The sequence below is a fragment of the Carassius auratus genome, chromosome 23, assembly GCF_003368295.1.
Source record: "Carassius auratus strain Wakin chromosome 23, ASM336829v1, whole genome shotgun sequence".
Classification (NCBI taxonomy): domain Eukaryota; kingdom Metazoa; phylum Chordata; class Actinopteri; order Cypriniformes; family Cyprinidae; genus Carassius; species Carassius auratus.
Window position 1 is genome coordinate 14,034,252 of NC_039265.1, and position 23,706 is coordinate 14,057,957.

The 23,706-nt window shown below is 34.7% G+C and overlaps 1 protein-coding gene across 3 annotated transcripts in view; it reads left to right on the forward strand.

The window, feature by feature from the left end:
* Window positions 1-23,706, forward strand: part of phip (PHIP subunit of CUL4-Ring ligase complex) — a 36,922-nt gene that overhangs the window by 1,821 nt on the left and 11,395 nt on the right. For all 3 annotated transcript variants that reach the window (XM_026199881.1, XM_026199879.1, XM_026199880.1), the window contains exons 5-21: window positions 1,255-1,405; window positions 1,964-2,062; window positions 2,328-2,488; window positions 7,382-7,603; window positions 9,669-9,769; window positions 10,055-10,125; window positions 11,316-11,416; window positions 12,349-12,389; window positions 13,881-13,979; window positions 14,329-14,485; window positions 14,573-14,707; window positions 14,847-14,975; window positions 15,760-15,985; window positions 16,141-16,260; window positions 17,478-17,661; window positions 17,954-18,059; window positions 18,249-18,380. In XM_026199881.1, coding sequence (XP_026055666.1) covers window positions 1,255-1,405; window positions 1,964-2,062; window positions 2,328-2,488; window positions 7,382-7,603; window positions 9,669-9,769; window positions 10,055-10,125; window positions 11,316-11,416; window positions 12,349-12,389; window positions 13,881-13,979; window positions 14,329-14,485; window positions 14,573-14,707; window positions 14,847-14,975; window positions 15,760-15,985; window positions 16,141-16,260; window positions 17,478-17,661; window positions 17,954-18,059; window positions 18,249-18,380 — 2,235 coding nt within the window. The remainder of the gene's footprint in view (window positions 1-1,254; window positions 1,406-1,963; window positions 2,063-2,327; window positions 2,489-7,381; window positions 7,604-9,668; window positions 9,770-10,054; window positions 10,126-11,315; window positions 11,417-12,348; window positions 12,390-13,880; window positions 13,980-14,328; window positions 14,486-14,572; window positions 14,708-14,846; window positions 14,976-15,759; window positions 15,986-16,140; window positions 16,261-17,477; window positions 17,662-17,953; window positions 18,060-18,248; window positions 18,381-23,706) is intronic.

Here is a 23,706-nt window from a genome sequence, read left to right on the forward strand (position 1 = left end):
CCTTGTCTGCAGATTGTGGGTTGGAATAACGCGCACGAGACTTTATCGCCTGATGTTGGCGCTGTCAATTAATTTTTTTTTTTTTTGGTCAGGTCTCGATCCCTCGATTGCATATGTTAATGAGCTATGCAATATGCATTAATTATCATAATTCATAAGATTAATTAAGTAATGATGATAATAACAATACTGCATTATAATGAAAAAAATTAGTCTATATATATATATATATATATATATATATATATATATATATATATATATATATATATATATATATATATATATAATATGCATTTTTAATTGCATTACAACATTCACAACGTCCGCAAAATAATAAATATGTAATACATTAACAGCAAAACAGTAGGCCTATACTAATTAGGAACGATGGTTCATTAACAAAACTGTAGATACATTTAAATTTTAATTTATAATTAGTATTTAATACGCATACCCTGATTCACTTAATGTTAACATCGTGTGTGCGAGTGGATAGATATGAAATGTGTGTGCGCGCGCGTTTGTTTAGACCAATAGGATGACGCTAAATGCAATTAAAGCCACATTAATTATTGGTCTGCCTTCGGAAGCTGGGTCTGCTGAACAGGCTTGATAGAAGATGCCCGGACTGACGCGTTGTGCAGGGGGGAGACCATTTTACACTAGATTAGATTAATCTCTAGGGAAAATATGGAAAGATAAAAAACGCATTGCAATGCCACATTAACACTGCATTGTTTTAAAACGAAGTGTCGAATATAATCCTTTATGATATTGTAATTATGCTATTATGAGAACGTTTTTTAATTTTTTTTTTTTTTACGAGAGCACTGTCAATGTCTGGAAAATGCCTTTTTAAGTATATGCCTTTATTTAGTTTTTTCGAATACACGTTGGTTATTTTTAATGAAAGCATTCGCATGACATGCTTTGATTAAATGTGAATGTAGTAGTAGTAGAAAATGTAATTATTGAATTATCTAACTGTAATTATATTAAAAAATGTATTAATGTAGATAAGCATTCAAATTGTAAATTAACTGCAAGGTTGCAAAATGTTTACATTATACTTGTATAAAATCATGTTCTTGTATTTTTGTTTCCTTTCTCATTATTTAATTTCTATGCATGCATTATTACAACAAAATAATTGAGCACATTGTACGTTATATTAGAAATATATTTACATATATATTTAAATACAAATATAGATCCATTGGTCTTAATGCACTTTTGTGATTGTGTGTATAGGTCAAATTGTATAGGCACATTTCTCCAGATCACCTGTTGCAGGTGTGTGAGCGAGTGAGTCCTCTTTTAGAGAGAGAAGTGCCAGCCAGCGTACCTGGAGTTAACTCACTACTGGGAGCTGGACGCCAGTCAGTGCTACGAACAAACAAGAGTGAGTGTTTCTTTTTGCTGATTAAATGAATTCTTCAACCAATTTATAATAAGCATGTAAACCAGTTTACTGCCAAGTTAAGCAAAAATATTACAATATTAACACCATAACTGCTGCAAAGCAATGTAAAAATGAATTGATCAAATTAGTATTTTGTGCCAGAGTTTTTTTTCTATGTAAAAAGCTGATGACAGGGAAAAATCTTAACATCGGGCTAATTCATTAAAGGATTTAACTTAATCGCTTAATGTTTACAAATTGCATCTCACGACTGAGTCAGATATATAAGTTAATATGTGAAAGAAAGAGGAATGATAATTGATCAGTAGTGGTGGTTAATAATAATGCTGCCGATTCCATAGCAATTAAAACTTCTGCATGTCTATAACATTATCAAGAATACTGCAACTGGCCTTCATAGAAATAAAACAAAAGCATAGAATTACATATTGCTTTGCAGTGGATGTGTGTGTCAGTACCAGTTTGTGTAAGTGTGCCTAGGGATTCAGTCAGTTCTACAGTGTATGTTTAATGACAATCCCACGTGTTTGTTGCAAGGTTGTAAGCACGTGGTATGGAAGGGGTCTGCCCTCGCAGCCCTGCACTGTGGCAGGCCGCCCGAGCCGCCAGTCATCTTTGGAAGCCCGCCCAATATTGGTAAGTCACCTCTTATTGGTTGTTTTGTTGATGTATTCCAGTGTAAGGAAGTTCAACATTCATACACATCCTCATACCTTTCAAAGACAGTTCTTCATTGATTTGATTATTGAAATAGAATTTAAATTTCAAATAAAGGAAGTAGAACATTTGGAAATATGTGGACCATGTACCAAAAAACATTATATGTGTAAATGGAATGTTTATATTAAGAGTTTACCTAGGAAGCTGAATATACAAATGTATTTGCTCTTGTGTGCTATAGTGGAAACAATATACAGTCGGAGGCTGAATGGCTCATATCGGATGGGTCAGTTGGTTCCTACTGCTGTTTACCAACATATGAAGATGCACAAGAGAATTCTGGGACACCTGTCATCTGTATACTGTGTCACCTTCGACCGCACCGGTCACCGCATCTTCACAGTAAGTAATGATTTTAGTTCATTCTGGGGGGAAAACATTTAAATGAGCTTTTATTTTTTCTGAAAATGAGAATATGGACAAATTGTATGAGTATGCATGTTTTTGAAATGTTATAATTAGTATTTGAATTGTGAGCCCTCCCTTTGTTTCCTTTTTGAGTACAGTATTCTGGAGTGTAGTATTACATCAGGTTATGGAATTTTAATTTGTTCGCCATGTTCTTGTGCTTTTGTGTGTGTGTGTGTATGTATGTGCTTGCATGTGTATCTGGAAAAATATTTGAAAGGTTTGACCACAGGTATAAGATGTTTGGTGTATATTAATTTTATCGTGAGAGTTAATTGGAGAGTTTGCTTCAATATCATCTTTTCAAAAGAGGTTTCATAAACGTTAAAAATGATTTATTTAAGTAATAAAAACATTCAGAGAATGATTGCAAGCTTTTTGCAAGAGTTTGTTTGAAAACACTTTTGAATAGGAATTGTTCTCATGTTTATAACAGGTTCTCATGGACATTCAGGGAAATTCAGGATTTTGATTTCCAGGCCTAGTTTTTAAATAAATTAATACATTTTTCTAGCTATTCTAAGCTCATTTTTACTTATTAACTATTAACTAAGGATTATTGTTTAAAGGATAAATATTTGATATATAATCCCTGTAAAATTGTATATATTTTAAATACTTATCCAGCGATCACTAAAGACCAGGTCAGAATTTGTGGAATTATGCTCCATCATTTACCATTACTGATTATGTTTTTCTTTTAGCAATATATAATATCCAGTATATTTAATATGAAAATAAATTCTGGAATATCTGTGTGCTCATAAATTTAGTGTACTGATCAAGCAGTCTGAAAGAAAGAAAAACTGATGTACAATGTAGTCGATTTCAATAGCTTTGTGTTGAAGCCAGTGTGGCTTTAATTAGTCTGTATGCCTCATTAAACTGTATACATACAACTATATGCCTATCCATTATGGAATTTAAAGGGATGTCACTAAAGTTTTTAGGGTGCTGTTAACTTATCATAATAATAAAACACTTAAGGTCAAAAGCTTTAACACTGAAAATCCCCAAAAGAACATAATGGTCTCAAATGACCCATTGAATGGAGGAATCTGATCGCTGTTTGGTCCAGATGTCTGAGTGGGTTTTGGTTTTTAAGGGTTCTGAAAGCAGCTGTGGTTTTATGAGTTGATCAGGGACTTGCCCGTAAGAGAGTTATATGTTCACACAGTGTTTAGGTCGTGTGGTTCAAAAGTGCTGTTCTACAGTTTACCATGGGATACCATTAACAGAGCCATTGACTTAATGTGTGTTTATTTTACATGGCATAATGATTTGGATAAAAGCATAAATAAATGTGTAAATGCAGATTTCTCTTATCATATTTTGAAGTGTCGCGGGATTTGCGGTTTTGATGTGTCTGAGTCATTCATCATGCACATAATGTGTTTTGCATGCATTTCGATTAAAACGTTTGGGACCACTACTGAAAAGGATTATATTTTACATGTTGTTTTTTTATTACAGCTTATATTATCAGTATGAGTCTCTTAGTATTCGGATGTCCTCTTTATTTCAGTGAAAGCAGCTATTGAGCTGCATACTCCACAAGATTGTGTAAAACCTGATGATCATGTTCTCGTTGCATGATTTGAGGATGATCCTAAAAACACATTGTTCTTTGGAAAAATACACATGATCATTGTCAGAAATGTATGTATTTGATCAGTGAACCAGGAATAGGGTAGAAATATAGGAATATTTCATGTCCATTTTACATCAGAATTTTTACTCTGTTTTACTTTTTGGTAACACTTTAGTAAGGATCTATTCTTACTATTAACTAGTTGCTTATTAGCATGAAAATTTTGAACATATTAGCTGTTTATTAGTATTTAGAAAGCACATATTCTGCATGACCATATTCTACAACCGAATACTGAAACTGAAACTGCATGTACTTTACTAGCTATTAATAAGCAGCAAAGTAGGAGTTTGAGGCAAAAGTCTTCGGGAAAGGTTTGTTAATAGTGAGAATTGGACCTTTAATTAAAGTGATGACATTTTTTCAAAATCTTGAATTTTTTTACTGGTTTGATAAAGAAATAAAATGAAAAATAAAAACAGTCTGTGGATTCTTTAAAGACTTTGCACACTACATTCAAGAATTGGGAGTCAGTGAGATGTACTGACCAAATAAATACAGGCTTGGTGAGAATAAGAGATTCTTTCAAAAAAATTTACTGACTCCTAACATTTGAACAGTTAGTGTGTGTCGTTAATAAATCCGACTCTATGGCCCTTTGTTGGAATTTCAATGAGTAGTTCTTTTCTTTTGTCTGATGTTGTGCAACATTGGAAACTCTTGTCTTAATTTCCTAGTGACTAAAAGGGTATTTTTAGACCGTGAGCCTTCTGATCTCACAGGGACAGATAATGTTTTGACTCTGGGATAAGTGTACAGGTCAAAGGTTGTTCACATGTCCCGCCTGGGGAAGCATACTGTCGCTTGGTGACATCATGACGTCCTCAAACTTCCTAAAGATTTTGTGAGTGTGTGTGGGTTAGTGCACGTGTTTTGATTCATGCGTTTCTCGGACATTACCTCACCCTCAGCCGTTGGAGTGAGCTGTAGTTAACGTTTGTCAGAGCTCTGTAGGATCGGGCTTGTGTGTGTGTTTTGCTGATGTGTGTTTTTGAGTGTGCACTCTTGGGTTCCATTTTACTCTGCAAGTTTTTAATGCTCCAAAAATGGCTGAACAGCAAGGATTACTCCCCCTCTTTCTGCCTCTCCCTCCCTTTTCCCTCTATCTCTCTCTCCTACTGCTGTTCTCTTTGTCTTTTCCTCTTTAGATCGGGGTCTCTCTGTGTTTCCCCTTCTCTCTTTTTTTCTTTCTATAGGTCTTTTTCTCCCGGCTTAGGGGGGCGTGTCTGTGGGCGCATGCATGTTGAAAAAAGTGTTTCTTTTGTGGAATTGGCTGCGAGCCACAAATAAAATCATCTCTTTCATATTCCTGAGCCATTAGCCAGTGTGTCATTGGCATTCCGTCTGTGTTTAACAGATCTTCGGGAATGTTCGTCTCTGTGTGGGGCTTGGGGATCATTTTTCTTTGCATGTGTGGCCTGCTAAAATCAATGTTATTATCACAGTTAATTCCAGTGTTTCTGGAAACAACTGTGATATTTTCATGGTGTTAAAATCACGTTTACGAAATAAGGAGGAAGATGGCAAGCTGATTATCCTTGGGGAAAAGCATCTTTCAATCAAGCTGTGAATGAAAGATGGGGTTCAGGTTGTTGTTGGTAGCGCTTGCTTTTTATGGTCCTATGCCTGTTGTCATGGAAATGCAATGCCACAGTGCTGTTTTTAGGTTAAAAGCATTTTTTATTTACTTTGCAGTAAATTCACATTAGACTCGATTAATGTAGTATTAGCAACAAATAGTGACATGTGTTGGAAGTTGTAGCAGTTTTAATGTTTCTGCAGGAAACATAGGGATGATATAGACTTAAATGTTTGGGATCAGAAAGAATTTGAGGCTTTTGTAAGAAGTATTTTGAGTTTACCAAGGCCATATTTAATTATTAGGTTTTTTTTTTTATCAAAAATAGAAACAGTGAAAATTAAATATGTATATTATGAAATATTGAAAAATGAGTTCTATTTGGTAAATATAAAGCTAAATTAATATGAATAAAATGTAAATTACAGTTTAAAACCGTTTTATATTTTAATATTTTAATGTAAAGCCATTTATTCCTGTGATGGCAAAGCTGAATTTTTAACTGTCATTACTCCAGCCTTCAGTTTCACACAATCCTTCAGAAATCATTCTAATATGCTGATTTGGTGAAATCAAGAAACATTTAATCTATTTATAATTATCAATCTTGTGCTAATTAAAAAGTTTTTTCAGGATTCTTTGATGAACAGGAATTTTGAAAATCAGTATTTTTTTTTTTTTTAAAGAGTAAATTGTAAATGTTTTTACAGTCATTTGAGCAATTTAATGTGACCTTGCTGAAAAATGTTCAATTAAAAAAAAAAAGATCTGACTGACCCCAAACCTTTGAACAACACTTGTCCCACTACATGTTTCAGAATGAATTAATATTCAGGGTGATAGATAAAAAAATTATTACAAAAAAAAAAATCAATATATTTAGTGTCAGATATTGTTAAAAATAAAGTACAAGCATATTAGTAAAAAAATTACATAGGATAGCATCTGTTTTCCATTAATATCCACAATCCACAAATAGCTATTTGGCTATTGTTTAACATTATCCTATAGCTCATTTTATGTAGAAATCTAAAAGATAAAAAAGCTATAAAAGGAAAGTTATTTCAGAGGAAGAGGGAAGGTAAATTTTTTTTGTTTTATTGGTATAACATGCACTGATGAGTTGTTCACAATAAGACCAGGAACAGGAATTCAAGTAATTAAGTAAATAGAGTGCATTTTGATTTCATGCTGACTTTATGAGCAAGGTAAATTTCCAAAGTGGTTTTGGATACATAAAACAATAGGGTTGATTTAGTGTGACATCAGTTTTTTTTTTGGTTATTGTTACTCATTCTTATGTAATGTGCTTCTCTTGGCGCAGACTGAACTTGTTATATGAGCCTATGTAATTGTATTAAGTAAATTTAAATGACTTGATATGTCCATATTTAGAGGCCCAGGCGGGATTGGTTTAACTTCAGACGTTTGGCTGGAATCTCTGCTTGAGTTAATTAATTTAAAAACACTTGTCTAAATTCTAGTGGATTTTATTTGGCTGTACAGAGACCAAACTTCTGAAGGAAGTCTGAAAATCAGTCTGACGCACGACTTTGGAAGGGTCTGAGGGGTTACCGTGTGTGGTGTTTATCCTCAGGGTTCGGACGACTGTTTGGTGAAGATCTGGTCGACGGATGAGGGGCGTTTGCTGGCGACACTGAGAGGTCATGCGGCAGAGATTTCAGACATGGCTGTGAATTATGAGAACACCCTGCTGGCAGCTGGCAGCTGTGATAAAATGATCAGAGTGTGGTGCCTACAGACCTGCGCCCCGCTGGCAGTACTGGAGGGCCACACGGCATCCATCACGTCACTACAGGTGTGAGACACATTTACATTCACATTTCTACAGACACAATGTTATGAGACATGCACGAGAATTTCAACAATTACAAAGAATTCTGAATAAAATTTAACAGTAATTTCTTACAATAAAATAGTGTTGTTGTTGCTTTTAGATTTTTACTGTGAGTCAATTGCAGTCTAGGTCTTTCTTTTGTGGTAAGACAATAAATTACTGCAAAAGACGACCATATTGCACACCATTCCAGGATGATACTGTAAATAGTCACCATTATGGTGATTCATGTTCCCTTTGGCCGGGAACTTCAAACTTTTAATTAATTTTCTCCCAGCCAGTGTTACAGAATACAATTTGTTGTACATTGAGAAAATAAACATAGCATTTCCATTTATTGTTTTATGTTATAATGCAAAGACATAATCTTTTATGAGCAATTAACCTTAATCATACTCTGGTTAAAATAGTACTGTTGTCAATCAGGCCAGCAAAATAGTTTATTTCAAGTTGATATGATTAGCGCTTTTCAAAATACTTGTTGCTTCAAAGCAGCTTTACAGAAAATGCTTGTTTCAATGTTGCTCATAGCAGTGAAATAAATACTACTAAAACAATACATGGCACAATATACAGAGATTGTTATTATTAAGACATGGCTAATTATTGTGTGTACAGCTCAGTGCTGTTGCATTACAGTAACTTCCTGATCCTGTTTATTGTCAAGTCAAAATATAGTGTTACTTAATTATAATAAACTGCAGAACTACTGTAAAAATTACTGTGAAACATCTAGTAGGCAGAAATGTACATTATTTTTAAAAGAAAGTCTCTTATGCTAACCCAGACAGCAATTATTTAAGCAGTGAAAACAAAAATATTGTTAAACTAACTGTTTTCTATTTTAATATATTTAAAAGTGTAGTTTATTTATATGATTGGAAGCTGAATTTCAAGTAGATATTACTCCAGTATTCAGTGTCATAGCATTCAGAAATCATTCTGATATGCTAAAGAAATCAGTTTTGCTTCTTTATGTGGAAACTAGAGATGCATGGATGCAAACTAGAGATCAGTCTCACTTCTTTCCGATTTCAAGCCGAATCCGTCTTGTTACCAGCAGCACAGGCAATAACGTCACGTCAGCCATCCACAAGCCGGCCCGCTTTCAGTTTCAAACAGCTGTGCTAAAACATTAAAATACATACAAAATGATGTCAAAATCCCCATCTTGGCAAGTATCCAGTTAAACACAGTCAGTTATGGAACGTTAAATAGTTGAGAAAGAGAAGGTATGCTGTGTAACCGTATATTGGGTCCGTGGATAAACTCTTAAAGTCTGTCATGTTAATCAAAGAACAAAACATTAAGAAAATCACTTTCTGCTCTTGACTGATTTTTTTATAACTTTAATGATAAGCATTTATTTGTATTTAATTTTTACAGTGAAGACTTAAGAAATCACCTCTGATACAAAAATTTATATTTAATAAAATTTTGTAGTATTTCTTACCTGAATAAAAACTTAACCTGAAAAACAATTATATTGCATTTATTTATGGTTTTGTTTGCATTTTTTTTTTTTTATTTGTTCTTATTTTATTACTGACTTTTTACTTTGTGTGTGTGTTTTTTAATGAAACTGTGTTGAAGAAAAGTAGATTTTTGTTTGTATATGCTGTCAATTATATTTCTTAGGGAAAAATCGGCCAAAATCGGTATCGGCAGATGACACTAATAAAAAAAATCGGAAATCGAACAAGATAATAGCAATCGATGCATCTATAGTGGAAACTGTAATAAGTTTATTGTTATGATTCTTTAATGAATCAAAAATTCAAAATCTATGTATCTGTTTGTATCTATTTATCTTTACTGTCACTTTTGATCAATTCAACGCACCCTTGCTGAAGAAAATTAATCTCTCTCTCTCTCTCTCTCGCTTAAAAAAAATTAATGACCTCAAACTTTCACATTAAATTTAAAATGTATGTTTTGCAGTGTATATAGGCATGCACAATCACACACCCACTCATAGACAACATTTATTGTGTTGTAATCCTGTTTCGTCTGTGTGTGCGTTTAGTTTTCTCCTCTGTGCAGTGGAAATAAGAGGTTCCTGTCCTCCACTGGAGCTGACGGCACCATCTGTTTCTGGCAGTGGGACGCACGCACGCTCAAATTCGGGTGTGTTTCCTTCATTCTTGCTCTCATCTGTGGGGTTTTAAGTATTGCAATCTTTTATTTGCTATACAGAGCTAGTATTTAAAGCTCTTTTTGTTTAGTTGAGAAACATGGAATTGCAGCATACCATTTTCTTTTGAACCTAATATCTAAAATATGTTTAAGTGTTTAAATTTTTTATTTATTATTTCTGCAATTCCATTTTAGTGCAGAAATGACACCTTTCACCTTTAAATAATGTCACTAAGAGAATATATTCTGGCACTTATCATGTTTCTGTGTGTGCAGGCAGCGACCCAGCAAATTCATCGAGCGGCCCAGACCAGGCGTGCAGATGATCTGTTCCTCTTTTAGTGCAGGTAGGCCAGAAGTGTCAAAGCTCTTTTCTCACCTCTACCTGCTCCCGTTTTATCAGTTATACTTAATCATTCACAGCCTGCCACAGGAGCCCGTGTGACAAATGCTTTTGTTTCGACACTGAGCTTGTAGTAAAACTTGATGTTTTCAGAAATGGACAGAAAACATTTTAGAGTTTAGAGAAACTGATCAGTGGTATCTGCCAGTTTGTATAACTGCTTTACCATATGACATATGATACAGTTGTCATCTTTTATATCGTATGTGATGGCAAATATAATAAATCTTGAGAGAAAATCTATATTGATTATTGCTGTCAACGTAATGCACTGTCTTGTGTAAATGGCCCCTAAATCTTTCTTGGACAGATTGACAAATTTGATTAAATGGATTGCTGTGGACTGTAGGCCAGTGATAGAATTAAAATCAACAGTATGGAAATAAAAGAAACAATATTAACTCTAATTCACTTTGTCAATGCTTTTGTTTGCCATTATTACCTTAATTTTGGGGCTTCTCTAGGCAAATATTTATGTATGTGATTAATTGCAGTTAATTTGATTAATACATCTTCAAATTTGTAATTCAACTACAAATTGTGATCAGCTGAAAGCCGTGATATTTAAGACGTATGCCCATGATTATATGAATTCATGTGCTCCTATGAAATGTGATATTAAGTGATTATTTATTCCTATGTTTTCATTGTTCTGAAAGCTGATGGAGGATTATAGAATGACAGCGGATCGTTTTGGCTTAAACATTTTTCTGCAAGTGAAGCTATAAATATCCTGTTGTCAGACAGATATCACAGACTTTTTAAAAAGATAGTGTTCAGCACTGCAGGAGCTCTTCAAATACACATTACTGAAGAAAGGAAACACTCAGCTGGCTTTTACCCAGATAGACACATACACAATTAAACACAGAAACAGGTTTTGGTTCCTTCCTCTTCATATCTTTGCTAATACATGTTCTGAATTCATTTGAGCAATTTGAGTTTCTTGTTTATGAACGCAATATTGTGATTATTGCTGATACTTGCAGGATTGTGCTTGCGTGAAAATTGACAAAACGTTTATTAATGATGAATTTTTTTCTAGTTTTATGCTCATTAATGCTGTGTTATTGATGATGATGATGATGATGCAATTTTTGTAATGTTAAACAATATTTTATGATATTATTTCAGGTGGGATGTTCCTCGCGACAGGCAGCACTGATCACATCATTAGGGTTTATTACTTTGGAGAGGGACAACCAGAGAAGATATCTGAGCTGGAGTCTCACACTGTATGTAACGCTTTGTGCGTGTTGTTTCCATTTTGTTTGTGCATGTGTTTCTTTTGTGTAATAATATTATAATGCATTTTGAAGTTTACACCTTGTCTAATGTCTCTGTTAACAGAATGGTAAAACACTCTTCTATGAAATATAAAACAAAATACTTAACAGTACTATACTATTACACTATTTTGCAAGTTATATAATTGTACATATATAATAATAGTATAAAATAAATATAGCATGTATACTATCATCTTTTATAAGTCTAATAGTTACATTATAGATGATAATTTTATCATGTTTAGAACTATGTAATACAATTCAATACCCTCCCAGCGTATGTATGTGTGTGTAATATACTGTATAAATAACATTAATTTCTTCGGTTATTATTTTAAGATAGTTTACCCAAAATGAAAATTCTGTCGCTAATTTCTCATCCTCATGACGTTCCAAAGTCCTTTGTTCATCTTCAGAACATTAAATAATATAATTTTGATGAAATCTGAGAGCTTTCTGTCCCTGCATAGACAGCAACACAACTACCATGTTAAAGGCCCAGAAAGGTAGTAAGGACATCATTAAAATAGTCCATGTGACATCAGTGGTTCAACGGGAATGTTATGAAGCTACGAGAATACATTTTGTGCGCAGAGAAAACAAACGTATTTACATGGACATTTAAAATTGTCATCATTAATAAAATAAAAAAAATGCATTTAACATCTAACATCTTCTTTGATTGATTGAAAGCACTAATATATAACAACTTCAACCTAACACACTTCTCAGAATTTTTCAAATTGTGTGTACCGTATATTGATGTATTGTTTAAAGCGTCTCATTTTTCTTCTCTTTACTGGATTCACTGTTGCAGGAATTCATTATTATTTTGAGGTTCCCCTCATGTTTTTTAATGACTTCATCTTTTTCCTCAGGACAAAGTCGACAGCATCCAGTTCTCCCATGGTGGCGATCGGTGAGCAACACTAGCTCCGTTTATCTGTGTACATGTGAGATTGTGAGAGAGAAAGTGTGTGTGTTTCTATGTCAGGTTTGTTGGATTAATGGAACCTGGGGGTTCCTATAATTATACAAGCTGATGTTGTCAGCAGAAAAACACCCTTGTTCCCAACACACACAAACATGCGTTTCAGATACACATCGTACAAGAACTCAAGTGGATGAAATGTCTTTGTACTTAAACAACAGGCATGTGACACAACAGCTCTTTATTCAGTCTCTGCAAGCTCTTTTATGTTCCTCACTCGCTCTACTATAATGAGCAAATGTTTTTGCATTGGGGGAGGGGGAAAATAGCGAGTGTGACAGAGAAGAGGGAGAAAAGGAGGAGTAAGAGAGAGAAGGAGAGTAATAAGATGGAGAGGTCTGTAACAGGTCCCTAAGGAATTAAGAAGATGGATGTTCACATGAACAGATTCTTTGCACCGAAGGAGACAGCATCCAGTGTTACATATATAGGAAAGGGAGGAAACCTCACCAATCATTAGAACTGCAGAGTGTACTGTCAAAAAGAAAAAAACCCTGTCACAAATGAGTAGATTGCACACTGTAACAGACAATGCACAAGTCTTTTTTACCAGAGTAATAGACTCAGACTCAATTATAGATTAAGCTACCTCATGGAATAATACATATCTATGTTGTTGCACACTTAAAAATGACATTGAGTCACAGCCTAATGCAAGTTTTCTTTTTTATAGTAAAATTGTATGACACTGCTTCAGAATTAATTTTCTTAATCATTATTTGTGCCTTTTTTGCATCTTTACATCCCTAGATAAATTTACTTGAGAAGAAGAATTGTGTAATATATTAAAACTTAAGTATGATAAGATTAAGATTACAATATAACACAATTAATAAAATGTAACATTATTTTGTGAGGATAATGCGGTTAAAAAGTAATACTACGTCTTCTCAGTAATACCGCTTTTACTCAAATGCGAAGCGGGTGTTTATCGAGGTCCTAAAGGCATAGTAACAAAAACTTACCATAACATTTTAGAAAGAGGGAAAATTATCATACTCAGTTATGCATGTTTTTTGTTTTGTTTTTATCTCAAGAAAAAACAAAGAATAATAATGCTGCTGTATGAGAACATAAGATACCTTTATAGAGTAGTACATAGTCAACAATACAAGAACCACATTCAGTACACTGTAAAACAAAAACCCTTCATCATCCTTAATTTAACTTTTATTTTTGCTCAAATGTATACGTTTTCAGAGGTTCAATAAATTTTCCTTCTGTAAGTAACTGGTTGAAGTGGAATTAATTTATAATTGTTGTACCACATTTTACTGAACATTTTAAGTCAGCAATGAAGTTTTCAAATGTAGTGCATTAAAATTGTATCAGTGTGCCTCATTAATTCCTTTTTCTTGAAGCCTCAGAGTATGTATTTGTATAGATTACATTTTTGAGCATAAACCTATGCATGCGCAGGTTTGTGAGTGGCAGTAGAGACGGCACAGCGCGGATATGGCAGCTGCAGCAGCAGGACTGGAGGAGCATTCTCCTGGACATGGCCACTAAGCTACCTGGGTAAGATAAATTTTAATCACTGTTAATCACTGTTCATAGGTATGGCTTGATTAATTGTGCATTAATGTTACATTTTGTTTGCTAAACAATTGATCATTAGCAACATAATTAATTTGAAGCCCCATGAGGGCCATTGATTCTGAGCACACAGGAGCGACTGAGATGAAACCTGTAAAGCAACCAACAGAATCATAACAATGGATCATGAATCATTTGAATGCATATGTCTTTTTGTATACTGGTTTGTCTCTCACTGCTCTTGCTCTTTAAAAAGTAGGCCAGCTGTAAAGCAAGTTATAAATGTCACACTATTTTATAGAAAGTACTTTTCTTATTTCTGTCTTTTTAGCAAGTACAACCCTCCACCTTTAGAGGACAAAGTCACCAAACTGAAGGTGACTATGGTGGCCTGGGATTGCAATGACAACACAGTCATTACCGCTGCGAACAACTTGACATTGAAAGTGTGGAACTCATACACAGGGAACCTTATTCATGTACTGATGGTAAGAGTGCAAAGATCTCTCCACAGTGACTGAAAGGAGGAAATATGTGATAATATATAATGTTGTGATTATGGCCTTCACCCACAGGGCCATGAGGACGAGGTGTTTGTGTTGGAGCCACATCCATTTGATTCCAGAGTGCTTTTCTCTGCTGGGCACGACGGAAACGCCATCGTCTGGGATCTGGCAAGAGGAGTCAAAATACGCTCATACTTTAACATGGTAAACTAAATGGCTACACTATATTTCTTTAATAAGATTGCATCACATGCCTGACAAAAAATATCTATGCAAATCTCTTGGTTTACTGGTGTTTATTGTGTCTCACAAACATTCTTTCTCTGCTTGTGTGTGTGTGTAGATCGAGGGTCAGGGCCATGGTGCGGTCTTTGACTGTAAGTGCTCTCCAGATGGGCAGCACTTCGCTTGCACGGACTCCCACGGTCACCTGCTGATCTTTGGGTTCGGCTCTAGCAGCAGATACGACAAGGTACTGAATTCCAATGTCTGTCTCAGATGCTATGTTCAGAATGAAATATTAGCATACTATTTGCTCCATTTTGCTCTCTCTATAATGAATAGTATATTGTCACATTGTTACATGACCTCATCACATTGCATGTTTAATTCAGTAATTTCATTTCAATTCTAGTTTTAGTGCTAATTCAGTTTAAATTAGTTTTATAAATTAAAAATTTATTTTACATATTTATATTTTATTTTATTTCAAATGGTACAAATCCTAAGATTTGAATAGTTTTCATTTTAGTTAACAACTGCAACAGATAAGTTGATAACTTATCAAAAACTGATAAATAGAAAGTGCTGATATTCTATATTTCAATTGGAATACATAAAAATAAATAAAACACTGACAAATAAAAATAATTCTTTTAAATGCTTCAAGTAAATTTAGGCTTCACAAAATTATAATGTACAGTATGAAAAATATGTTAATTGTGAGATTTGCTTAAGATAATATTTAAAAGTGTTATTAACTGATTGTTTTTAAAGTGTTAGATGTCAGAAATGGTTGCATAAATATAAAAAAATGGGGAAATGAGCATGCACAAATACATATTCAGGACTGGTAGATGTCAGTATTTGTGTACATTTCTAATATCAGTCGGTAACTGAGATAATACTAATATGTAGTGCATTTGGAGCAGAAGTAATACGAATAATAAGATTCTGAACCGTCTGAAGCCCTGTTTGTGTTACTCAGTTAGTATATGTGTATTTGTTGTGAATGTATCTATTGATCTGTTCTCTAGATAGCAGATCAGATGTTCTTCCACACTGATTATCGGCCACTTATCCGTGATGCCCATAACTTTGTGCTGGACGAACAGACCCAGCAGGCACCTCACCTCATGCCGCCACCATTCCTGGTGGATGTGGATGGGAATCCTCACCCTCCACGCTACCAGAGACTGGTTCCTGGCAGAGAGAACTGCAGAGAGGAACAGCTCATACCCCAGATGGGGCTCACGTCATCAGGTAAGAAATGCAGATAGACAGTGTCTCTTTAGTCCCTTTCTGTGTTTTTATTACTTAAAGTAATTATTGGCCATTTGTGTATGCAAACATACACCTGCAAGCTGTCACTTAACATTAATAAAGCCTCTGTGTTTGTTTTGTATTTCTTCACTCAGGGCTGAATCAGGTGGTTAGTCAGCAGGCTGCAGAAGGCTCTAGTCCTCTTGATGGTATTATCCAGAGACTACAGCAAGAGCAGGACCAGAGACTAGGATCTGACAACAGAGCCAGCAGAGGTAATGCACACATTTTTTTGTAGTGTAGTGAAATAATACTAAAATGTTTGATCAGTATCAATGGTGAAATTTCATGATTCTTGATACAGAGTTATTTTAATATTTATCAAATTACTTACATAATTAAAAAGTACTTTATACTATAATTATTTATACAATTTAATAATTAAAAAATTATCACAAAACAATTGTGTAATAAATTATACTGAAATGTTTCATATATTATTATTAATTTTTTTCGTTTTTCACCTAATATTTATATTTAATTACAAGCTTTATTTCAGTTTAACCTGTTAAATGTCACCCCGTCCCGTATACGGGACGCCTACGTTGACTATACTATATTACAATCAAATCTAATCTAATCTTGACAAACTATATATCGTTGGAAAGGTCTAAGACTCCCAAATATATATTTTACCAATATTTTTTGTTAAAAATTATGTAGGAAAAGTTATAGATGAATTTATGACAAGAGTGCACCCTCAGAAATCTACATTACAAAATTAGCTTTGTCCTTTGTTTAAAAAAAAGATTTCCTCATTGCCTTTTTCTCTCTCACATTTTAGAAATCATCAGAAGTTATATATCACTTGAAAACATAAAATCTCAAAATTCATCCTTCAAAACCCATTTTAAAATCAGACATTGCATTACCATGTAAATGGTACATCAAAATCATGTTACAAAATGTTTTCAGTCATGAATTATAAAAATTGAGGTTGGTATCATGCACATTCAAGTCTATCTTCAAAAACGTGAGTTACAGTTAACAGGTTAAATTTTTTATTCATTTTAGTTTTAGTTAACAATAACACTGAATATGTCTAATTAAAATAGCAAAAAGCACTTGACATTTTTCAGCCATGTCAATTATTCAAGTAAATTAAAAATACCAAAAGTGTTTACATGTAGAATGAAAATTGTTGCATTATACTACAAAAACAATAAAACAAGCTGAAAAAAAGACAATGACATGTGCATTCAGCAGTCTACAGTTAAAACAATTAAAGGGCCAGACAATCAAATTTGTCCATGTTTTTCAATTGTTTTCCAAAGCGACAGTTCCTTACCCCCAGTGAGCCAGACAAAGTTATCACTTCTGTAAAGTATAAAAATGTCATCAGATGATCTTTATAAACCAGTGAGGGGTGATTGTAATACAATTAACAGTAGTGTTGATGCTGTTTGTGTTGATGTCTGGTTTGTGTGTCTAGGATCTGTCAGTTCTCCCACAGAGGTCTCTTCTCCACCTAACGTGGGTCTGAGACGCAGTGGACAGATCGAAGGCGTTCGCCAGATGCACAGTAACGCTCCACGCAGTGAGATTGCCACCGAAAGAGACCTGGTGGCATGGAGTCGAAGGGTCCTCGTTCCTGAACTATCACCAGCTATAGCTTGGTAAATCGCACATTCAAATACAGTGTAGTCCAAAAGTCTGACAATGATTTTCATTGAATGAATTTCAAATCTAACTTTCAAATGTTATTTTAATCCTTGAAAAAAACAGAAAGAATTCAAAAAATTCAAACAAACAAAAGTTATGATGTAAAATGTGGAAAAATTTGTATATATGCATTTAATATTTTGATGGACACCTGCAACTCAAACAAGATCTTCTTGTGTCTTCTTTCTATTGTTTCTTACAGTGTAATGCAGTTTGTCTGTTTTGTGTGTCTGTTTGTGAGAACAGTAAGCAAGAGATTTGGCGTGCAGCTAAAGGAGAAGAGGAAATCAACATCTACAGGTCAGAAAGGAGGAGACGCAGCGTGCACAGCCAGTACCACAGAGAAAACCGGGTAAATGATCATATATGATCATCAGTTTGAAAATATATACAAATCTGGATAAACTTGTCTGCCTCACTGATTGATTGGGATGATTGTGTGCAGCATCATTCACCACCAAATTTTTACATCCAACTTAATGTTGCTAAAGCCCTAGTTGCTGTTTAACATGCAAATTAATTTGTGTATTTCTCATACCAGCATGCTACAGAAAATTCTGTGGAGGAGGGGCGGCGTCACCAAGGTAACCAGCATAACTACCATACACGACTGGCCGTGGAGGAAACGAGTCGTCAGAGTGAACCCAACGAGGAAGAACACAGTGCTTCTGAGGTACTGTCAAAAGATGTCCCTTTAGGGAAAAGGAGAGTCAGTGTAACTGCCCATTTAATGAACTTACACTACCATTCAAAAGTTTTTAGTTGAAAAGATTATTACAATTTAAAGGGCTCATATGATGATTTTTTTAAAGATCATTATTTTGTGTATTTGGTGTAATAGAAAATGTTGACATGCTTTATTGTTCAAAAAACACTGTCTCTCTCAAACGCGTCGTTTTATACAAAGTCCGTTCTTCCGACAAGCGCAGTATGCTCTGATTGGCCAACTGACCCAGTGCATTGTGATTGGCCGAACACTGCAAGCACTCGTTGGAAATATAATGCCCCTTACCATATTCGCGAGCTTCATCTTTCAAAATAAATGTAAAGACAGTTAATAATGTCCTTAGTTTTACCATCAGTTCAAGCCCAAAAGGAGAACAAACAAAGTGATGAAGCTCGTATGTGTTTGCAGTACACAAGCCACAGACAGTTAAGAAAGCTGACTCCACTGTGTGACCGTCTCTCTCTCTTTCTTTCTCTCTCTCTCTCTCTTTCTCTCATTTTCTGTCTCTCACTCCTTTGCATGCATGCATGCGCACACATATATACACAAACACATGCATAAAACTCCGCATTTGAGCAGTCAATAGCACACACTTAAACTAATAACAGAACATACTTACAGTAGCTGGCAGAGTCTTAACTTTGATAAAGAATATCTCTTTGGATTTGAGACTTAAGTTCCGGTGTCACACTGGATGCATGGCGTAGCGTGGCGTTTCTGCTGCGTGCCAGTTGCGTGGTGGCTGCTTTGCGTTTTCTGTGTCTTTACACACTCGAACCATGCCTGATGCGGTGCTGGCGCGCTGCTGCTGCTATAGATGACATAGAGGGAGGCTGCAGACAGAACAGGCTCTTGTCTTCATGACAACAATTTCAACACACCTTTATGTTAAGAAGGGAATCGTGGCCTAATGTTCATGTTCATGGGGAAGTCGTGGCCTAATGGTTAGAGAGTCGGACTCCCAATCGAAGGGTTGTGAGTTCTAGTCTCGGGCCGGACGGAATTGTGGGTGGGGGGAGTGCATGTACAGTTCTCTCTCCACCTTCAACACCACGACTTAGGTGCCCTTGAGAAAGGCATCGAACCCCCACTGCTCCCCGGGCGCCGCAGCATAAATGGCTGCCCACTGCTCCGGGTGTGTGCTCACAGTGTGTGTGTGTGTGTGTTCACTGCTCTGTGTGTGTGCATTTCGGATGGGTTAAATGCAGAGCACAAATTCTAAGTATGGGTCACCATACTTGGCTGAATGTCACTTCACTCACTCACTCATGTTAAGCATAAATATAAAGCCTACTGATAAAGGACACTGTCAACAGTATTGACGACAAAATAGACTGTTTGACAGATGCAATATAAAAAAAAAAAAAAAAGATATTTATGTATTTATTTATTTATTTAAATTACATTTATATCTGAATTTATGTCAACCTATAGACTTTCAAACATCAAAAGGTAGTGAATTAATATGTATTTGTGTACAAAATGACACATAAACATATTTTCCTATTTTGTCTGGAAATGCTTCCAATACGCTTGCGTGTCGCATGAAAATAGGCGTCGGTTCTATTTCTTGCATGCACGCGTTTTCCTTGTGGACACACATCTCACGCAGGCAGTCTGCAAGCTCTAACCTGGTAACATGGGAGCATGGGAGCCGAATTAAAAATGGACATGCCACGCATCCAGTGTGTCACCGGCCTAAGTCTTTGCAACTTTACAGATCTTCTTTATGTACCAAGAGCTTTAACACTCCAAAGAGAAAGGAACATTTGAAACTGCATCATATGACCCCTTAAAAATAACTGTTTTCTGTATGAAAATAATTTAAAATGTAGTTTATTCCTGTGATGGCCAAGCTGATGAATATGAAGTTCCAAAAAACAGCATTATGAAAGTCTTTATTGTCCATTTTGATCTATTTAATACATCCTTGCTGAATAAAAGACATCTTACACCATTTACTAAATACATGCGAGAATAAAAGATTTCAGCGACAGTAAATTTAGGTGTCCACACCAGACTGCGCAACACCAGGACGCGACAGAATCAATCAAATATCACAGCCAATCAAAAGCATGTGTCAGCAGGCTTTCTCGGGAAGCTCACTGTGAAATGGATCACTAAATTCCCCATGAAATCAAAATATTTTTTATTAGTATCAATTTGTTAGTCTCAAGTTTATCTATAACCCAGTTTGCTTCAAAACAGTGAAAAATTATGTTAATTCCAATATAAGCATTCAAAGCTTGCAGTTCGTCACACATCAGTGATTTTTTTGACATCACCTTTTACTTCAGCTTCTCATCAAATCTTCTGACCAATCAAATGCTCTCTAGAATCCAAAGCGCTACACTGTAAATTAGGGTTGTGCCGATAGACGATAGTATCGTGTATCAACGATAGCCAGAGATATCAATGTAAACCGATGTCTCTGTCAATAGTCAAGACGATATTAGGCTCATTCTCCTATTAATGTATTAAATAATAATAAAAATAATAGCTATTATTATTTTACTAGGCGGCCTATTATAAGTCGGCTATTAAACTGCCCAGCTATTTCACTTCAGCACCGCATTTCACACACACACACAAACACACACGCACCTGCAGTCAGTGAAAAAGTAGAAGGACTACATGAGAACCACTATTGATGATGAGTTCTCTGCTGCCTTGTTATTATTTTCATGCACACCGCACTATAATGCGATGCATGCAAAATTCATAGTTTTGGCCATTACAAAGTCTCCATCCACAAACAGACGTACATTGTCTCCAGATATAAGGTATTTCATGGCACTTTAACAAGTAATCTGAAAGACCTATATATGTGCAATATTTTAAACGAGCCCTCACTAACTGAGTTTAATGCCACAGTTATGTTTGAATGCCTCTCATTCTTGTTTCTGTGGCGGTGTGTCGGTCTCGTCATGAGCACTGTATGACTGATGTATCAGTTCAATTCAACTTTACTCCAAATATATGAACTTAACTGTTTTGAATACTTTATATTTAACATGTTTGTTTATGTCCAATATTAGTGTTAAAAAGTTGGACTTTAAAATAAATTTACTATTTATTTTCACCGTTGACTGATTTTGCAAACAAAATCAAAGAGTCTCTCTCTTGCTCCACCCATGCACGATAATATTGTGTATCGTCGATCTCACGGCTGACGATATGATGATTTGAAAAATGACCATATCGCCCTACACTACTGTAAATAGATGCTGAAGTGCCGGCTGAGATCGGTCACTTGTTCACGGTGTAGTATTTCCTGTACAGTGAATGACATGTAGTGCACAAATGTGTTCTCAGTTTTAGCGTACGTTTACTTGAATTAATTCTGAGCTAAACTATCTGTTGTTGCTTTCAGTATGGCTATAAGGTCACGCAAAATTATAATCAAACTCAGACTCAGACTTGTTTTAATTTGAATAAAAAACATAATTATTGGTACCTGAGATTACCATTGTCATAGTTTGTATGTTTTTGTTCCAGCGTTAATGTTGCAGAAATAAAAAGCATTTCTAAAATAGAAACTTCACGTGTCGACTTTGCGACTAGTTAGAACAAAAACTTAACATGAAAAAGATAGGACACGGAGTTAATGACCCCAAACTTTTACAGTTAATGTACATGTGGATGCTTCAAGAGAAAAATGTATGGCACCAGGATTTGAGTGAATTAGGAAAAAATTATTTCTGTATGACAGCAGGTGGTTGAAATGTAAAAGGGCCTAGAGGCACCAATTAAAATGGAAAGTTCCATTTCAGATGCAGCGCAAGTTATTACCTTTAGACTGTCATAGATCAATCATTTACTATACAAGAATGTGTATTACGGAAGTACATATTGTCAGTTTTAAATTCATATTGACTTCATATTATATTCATATTTAAAACTGAAAATGTTTCATTTATTGTGGTGACTGTCTTTTTATTGCCATTGTATCTAAAGTGTTACTGTCCCATCTGTAGTGTTAAAACTCTGTTAGAAGTGTGAGTGGTCCATTCACAGTGTTAAATGTTGCATCCATAGCAAGTTTCTCAATCTATAGAACAAGTTATAACAGATTCAGTGTCAACTGCAGTGCAAATGCCTGCTAACACCAAATCATAATTTTCAGCATGAAAAAGATGCATGGCAATTTTTTAAAACATTTATTTATTTTTTTCTTAATCAGTAGTATATAGGGTCATATGATTTCCGCTAGTGTCTGTTAATATTAAGCCACAAAAATACCATTTAAATATGAATCCTGCATGTACTGTATCTATGTGTGAATGAATGTTGCAGACTCGCAGTTTCATTTAACACACACATACTGAAGAACGTGTGACGCTCACAGTGTTTTCAGCCTTTGCTGCCTCAATATATGAGTATATGAACACATTAATATAATCTCTAAAACTGCTTGAGAGTAATTTCATGAGCTTTTTAAGTTTCTTTTGAGTGAAATTATCATCATATCATATTGAAACAGAAACCTAAAAGTCTGTTCTCATCTACGTCATTAGATCCACGATCGAAAAAGAAAAAACAGCTGATACTTGTACCAACCCGGAAGTAAGATTTTCGGCACAGAAATTCTCAGTCATTCTTCTAAATTATTTTTTTTAAACTTGGCCACGTTTAGCATGAGAATCCATCTCTTTAACACTGTGAACAACTCTGAATACATGAAACACCATTGTACCCCCCCTTTAAATAAAATCAATTAATAGAGATGCTTTTGATTTATTAATAGTTAATGAAACCATTCAAATGGAATACAGGAAATTAATGGAAAAAATAATTAGTCAAAAATAATCTGAATTTAAGAAAAAAAAAAAAAAAACATTTCATAGGGCCTTAAAATGTTATTTTTTGTTAGGCTTTTAATAAATTGCTGTTTAATATTGTAAGTTTCTTGATTTCAATTAATTAGACATACTTTTTGATGAATAAAAATGAAATACAATAATTAAAACTTAATAAAAATTAAAAAAAAAAATTTAACACACACACACACAAACAGAATTTGGGAAAAATGTAAAATGATTTTCATAGAGCCTTAAAGGGTTAGTTCACTCAAATATAAAAATTATATAATTAATAGCTCCAAACCCATAAGACCTCCGTTCATCTTTGGAACACAGTTTAAGATATTTTAGATTTTGTCCGAGAGCTCTCAGTCCCTCCATTGAAGCTGTCTACGGTATACTGTCCATGTCCAGAAAAGTAATAAAAACATCATTAAAGTAGTCCATGTGACATCAGAGGGTCAGTTAGA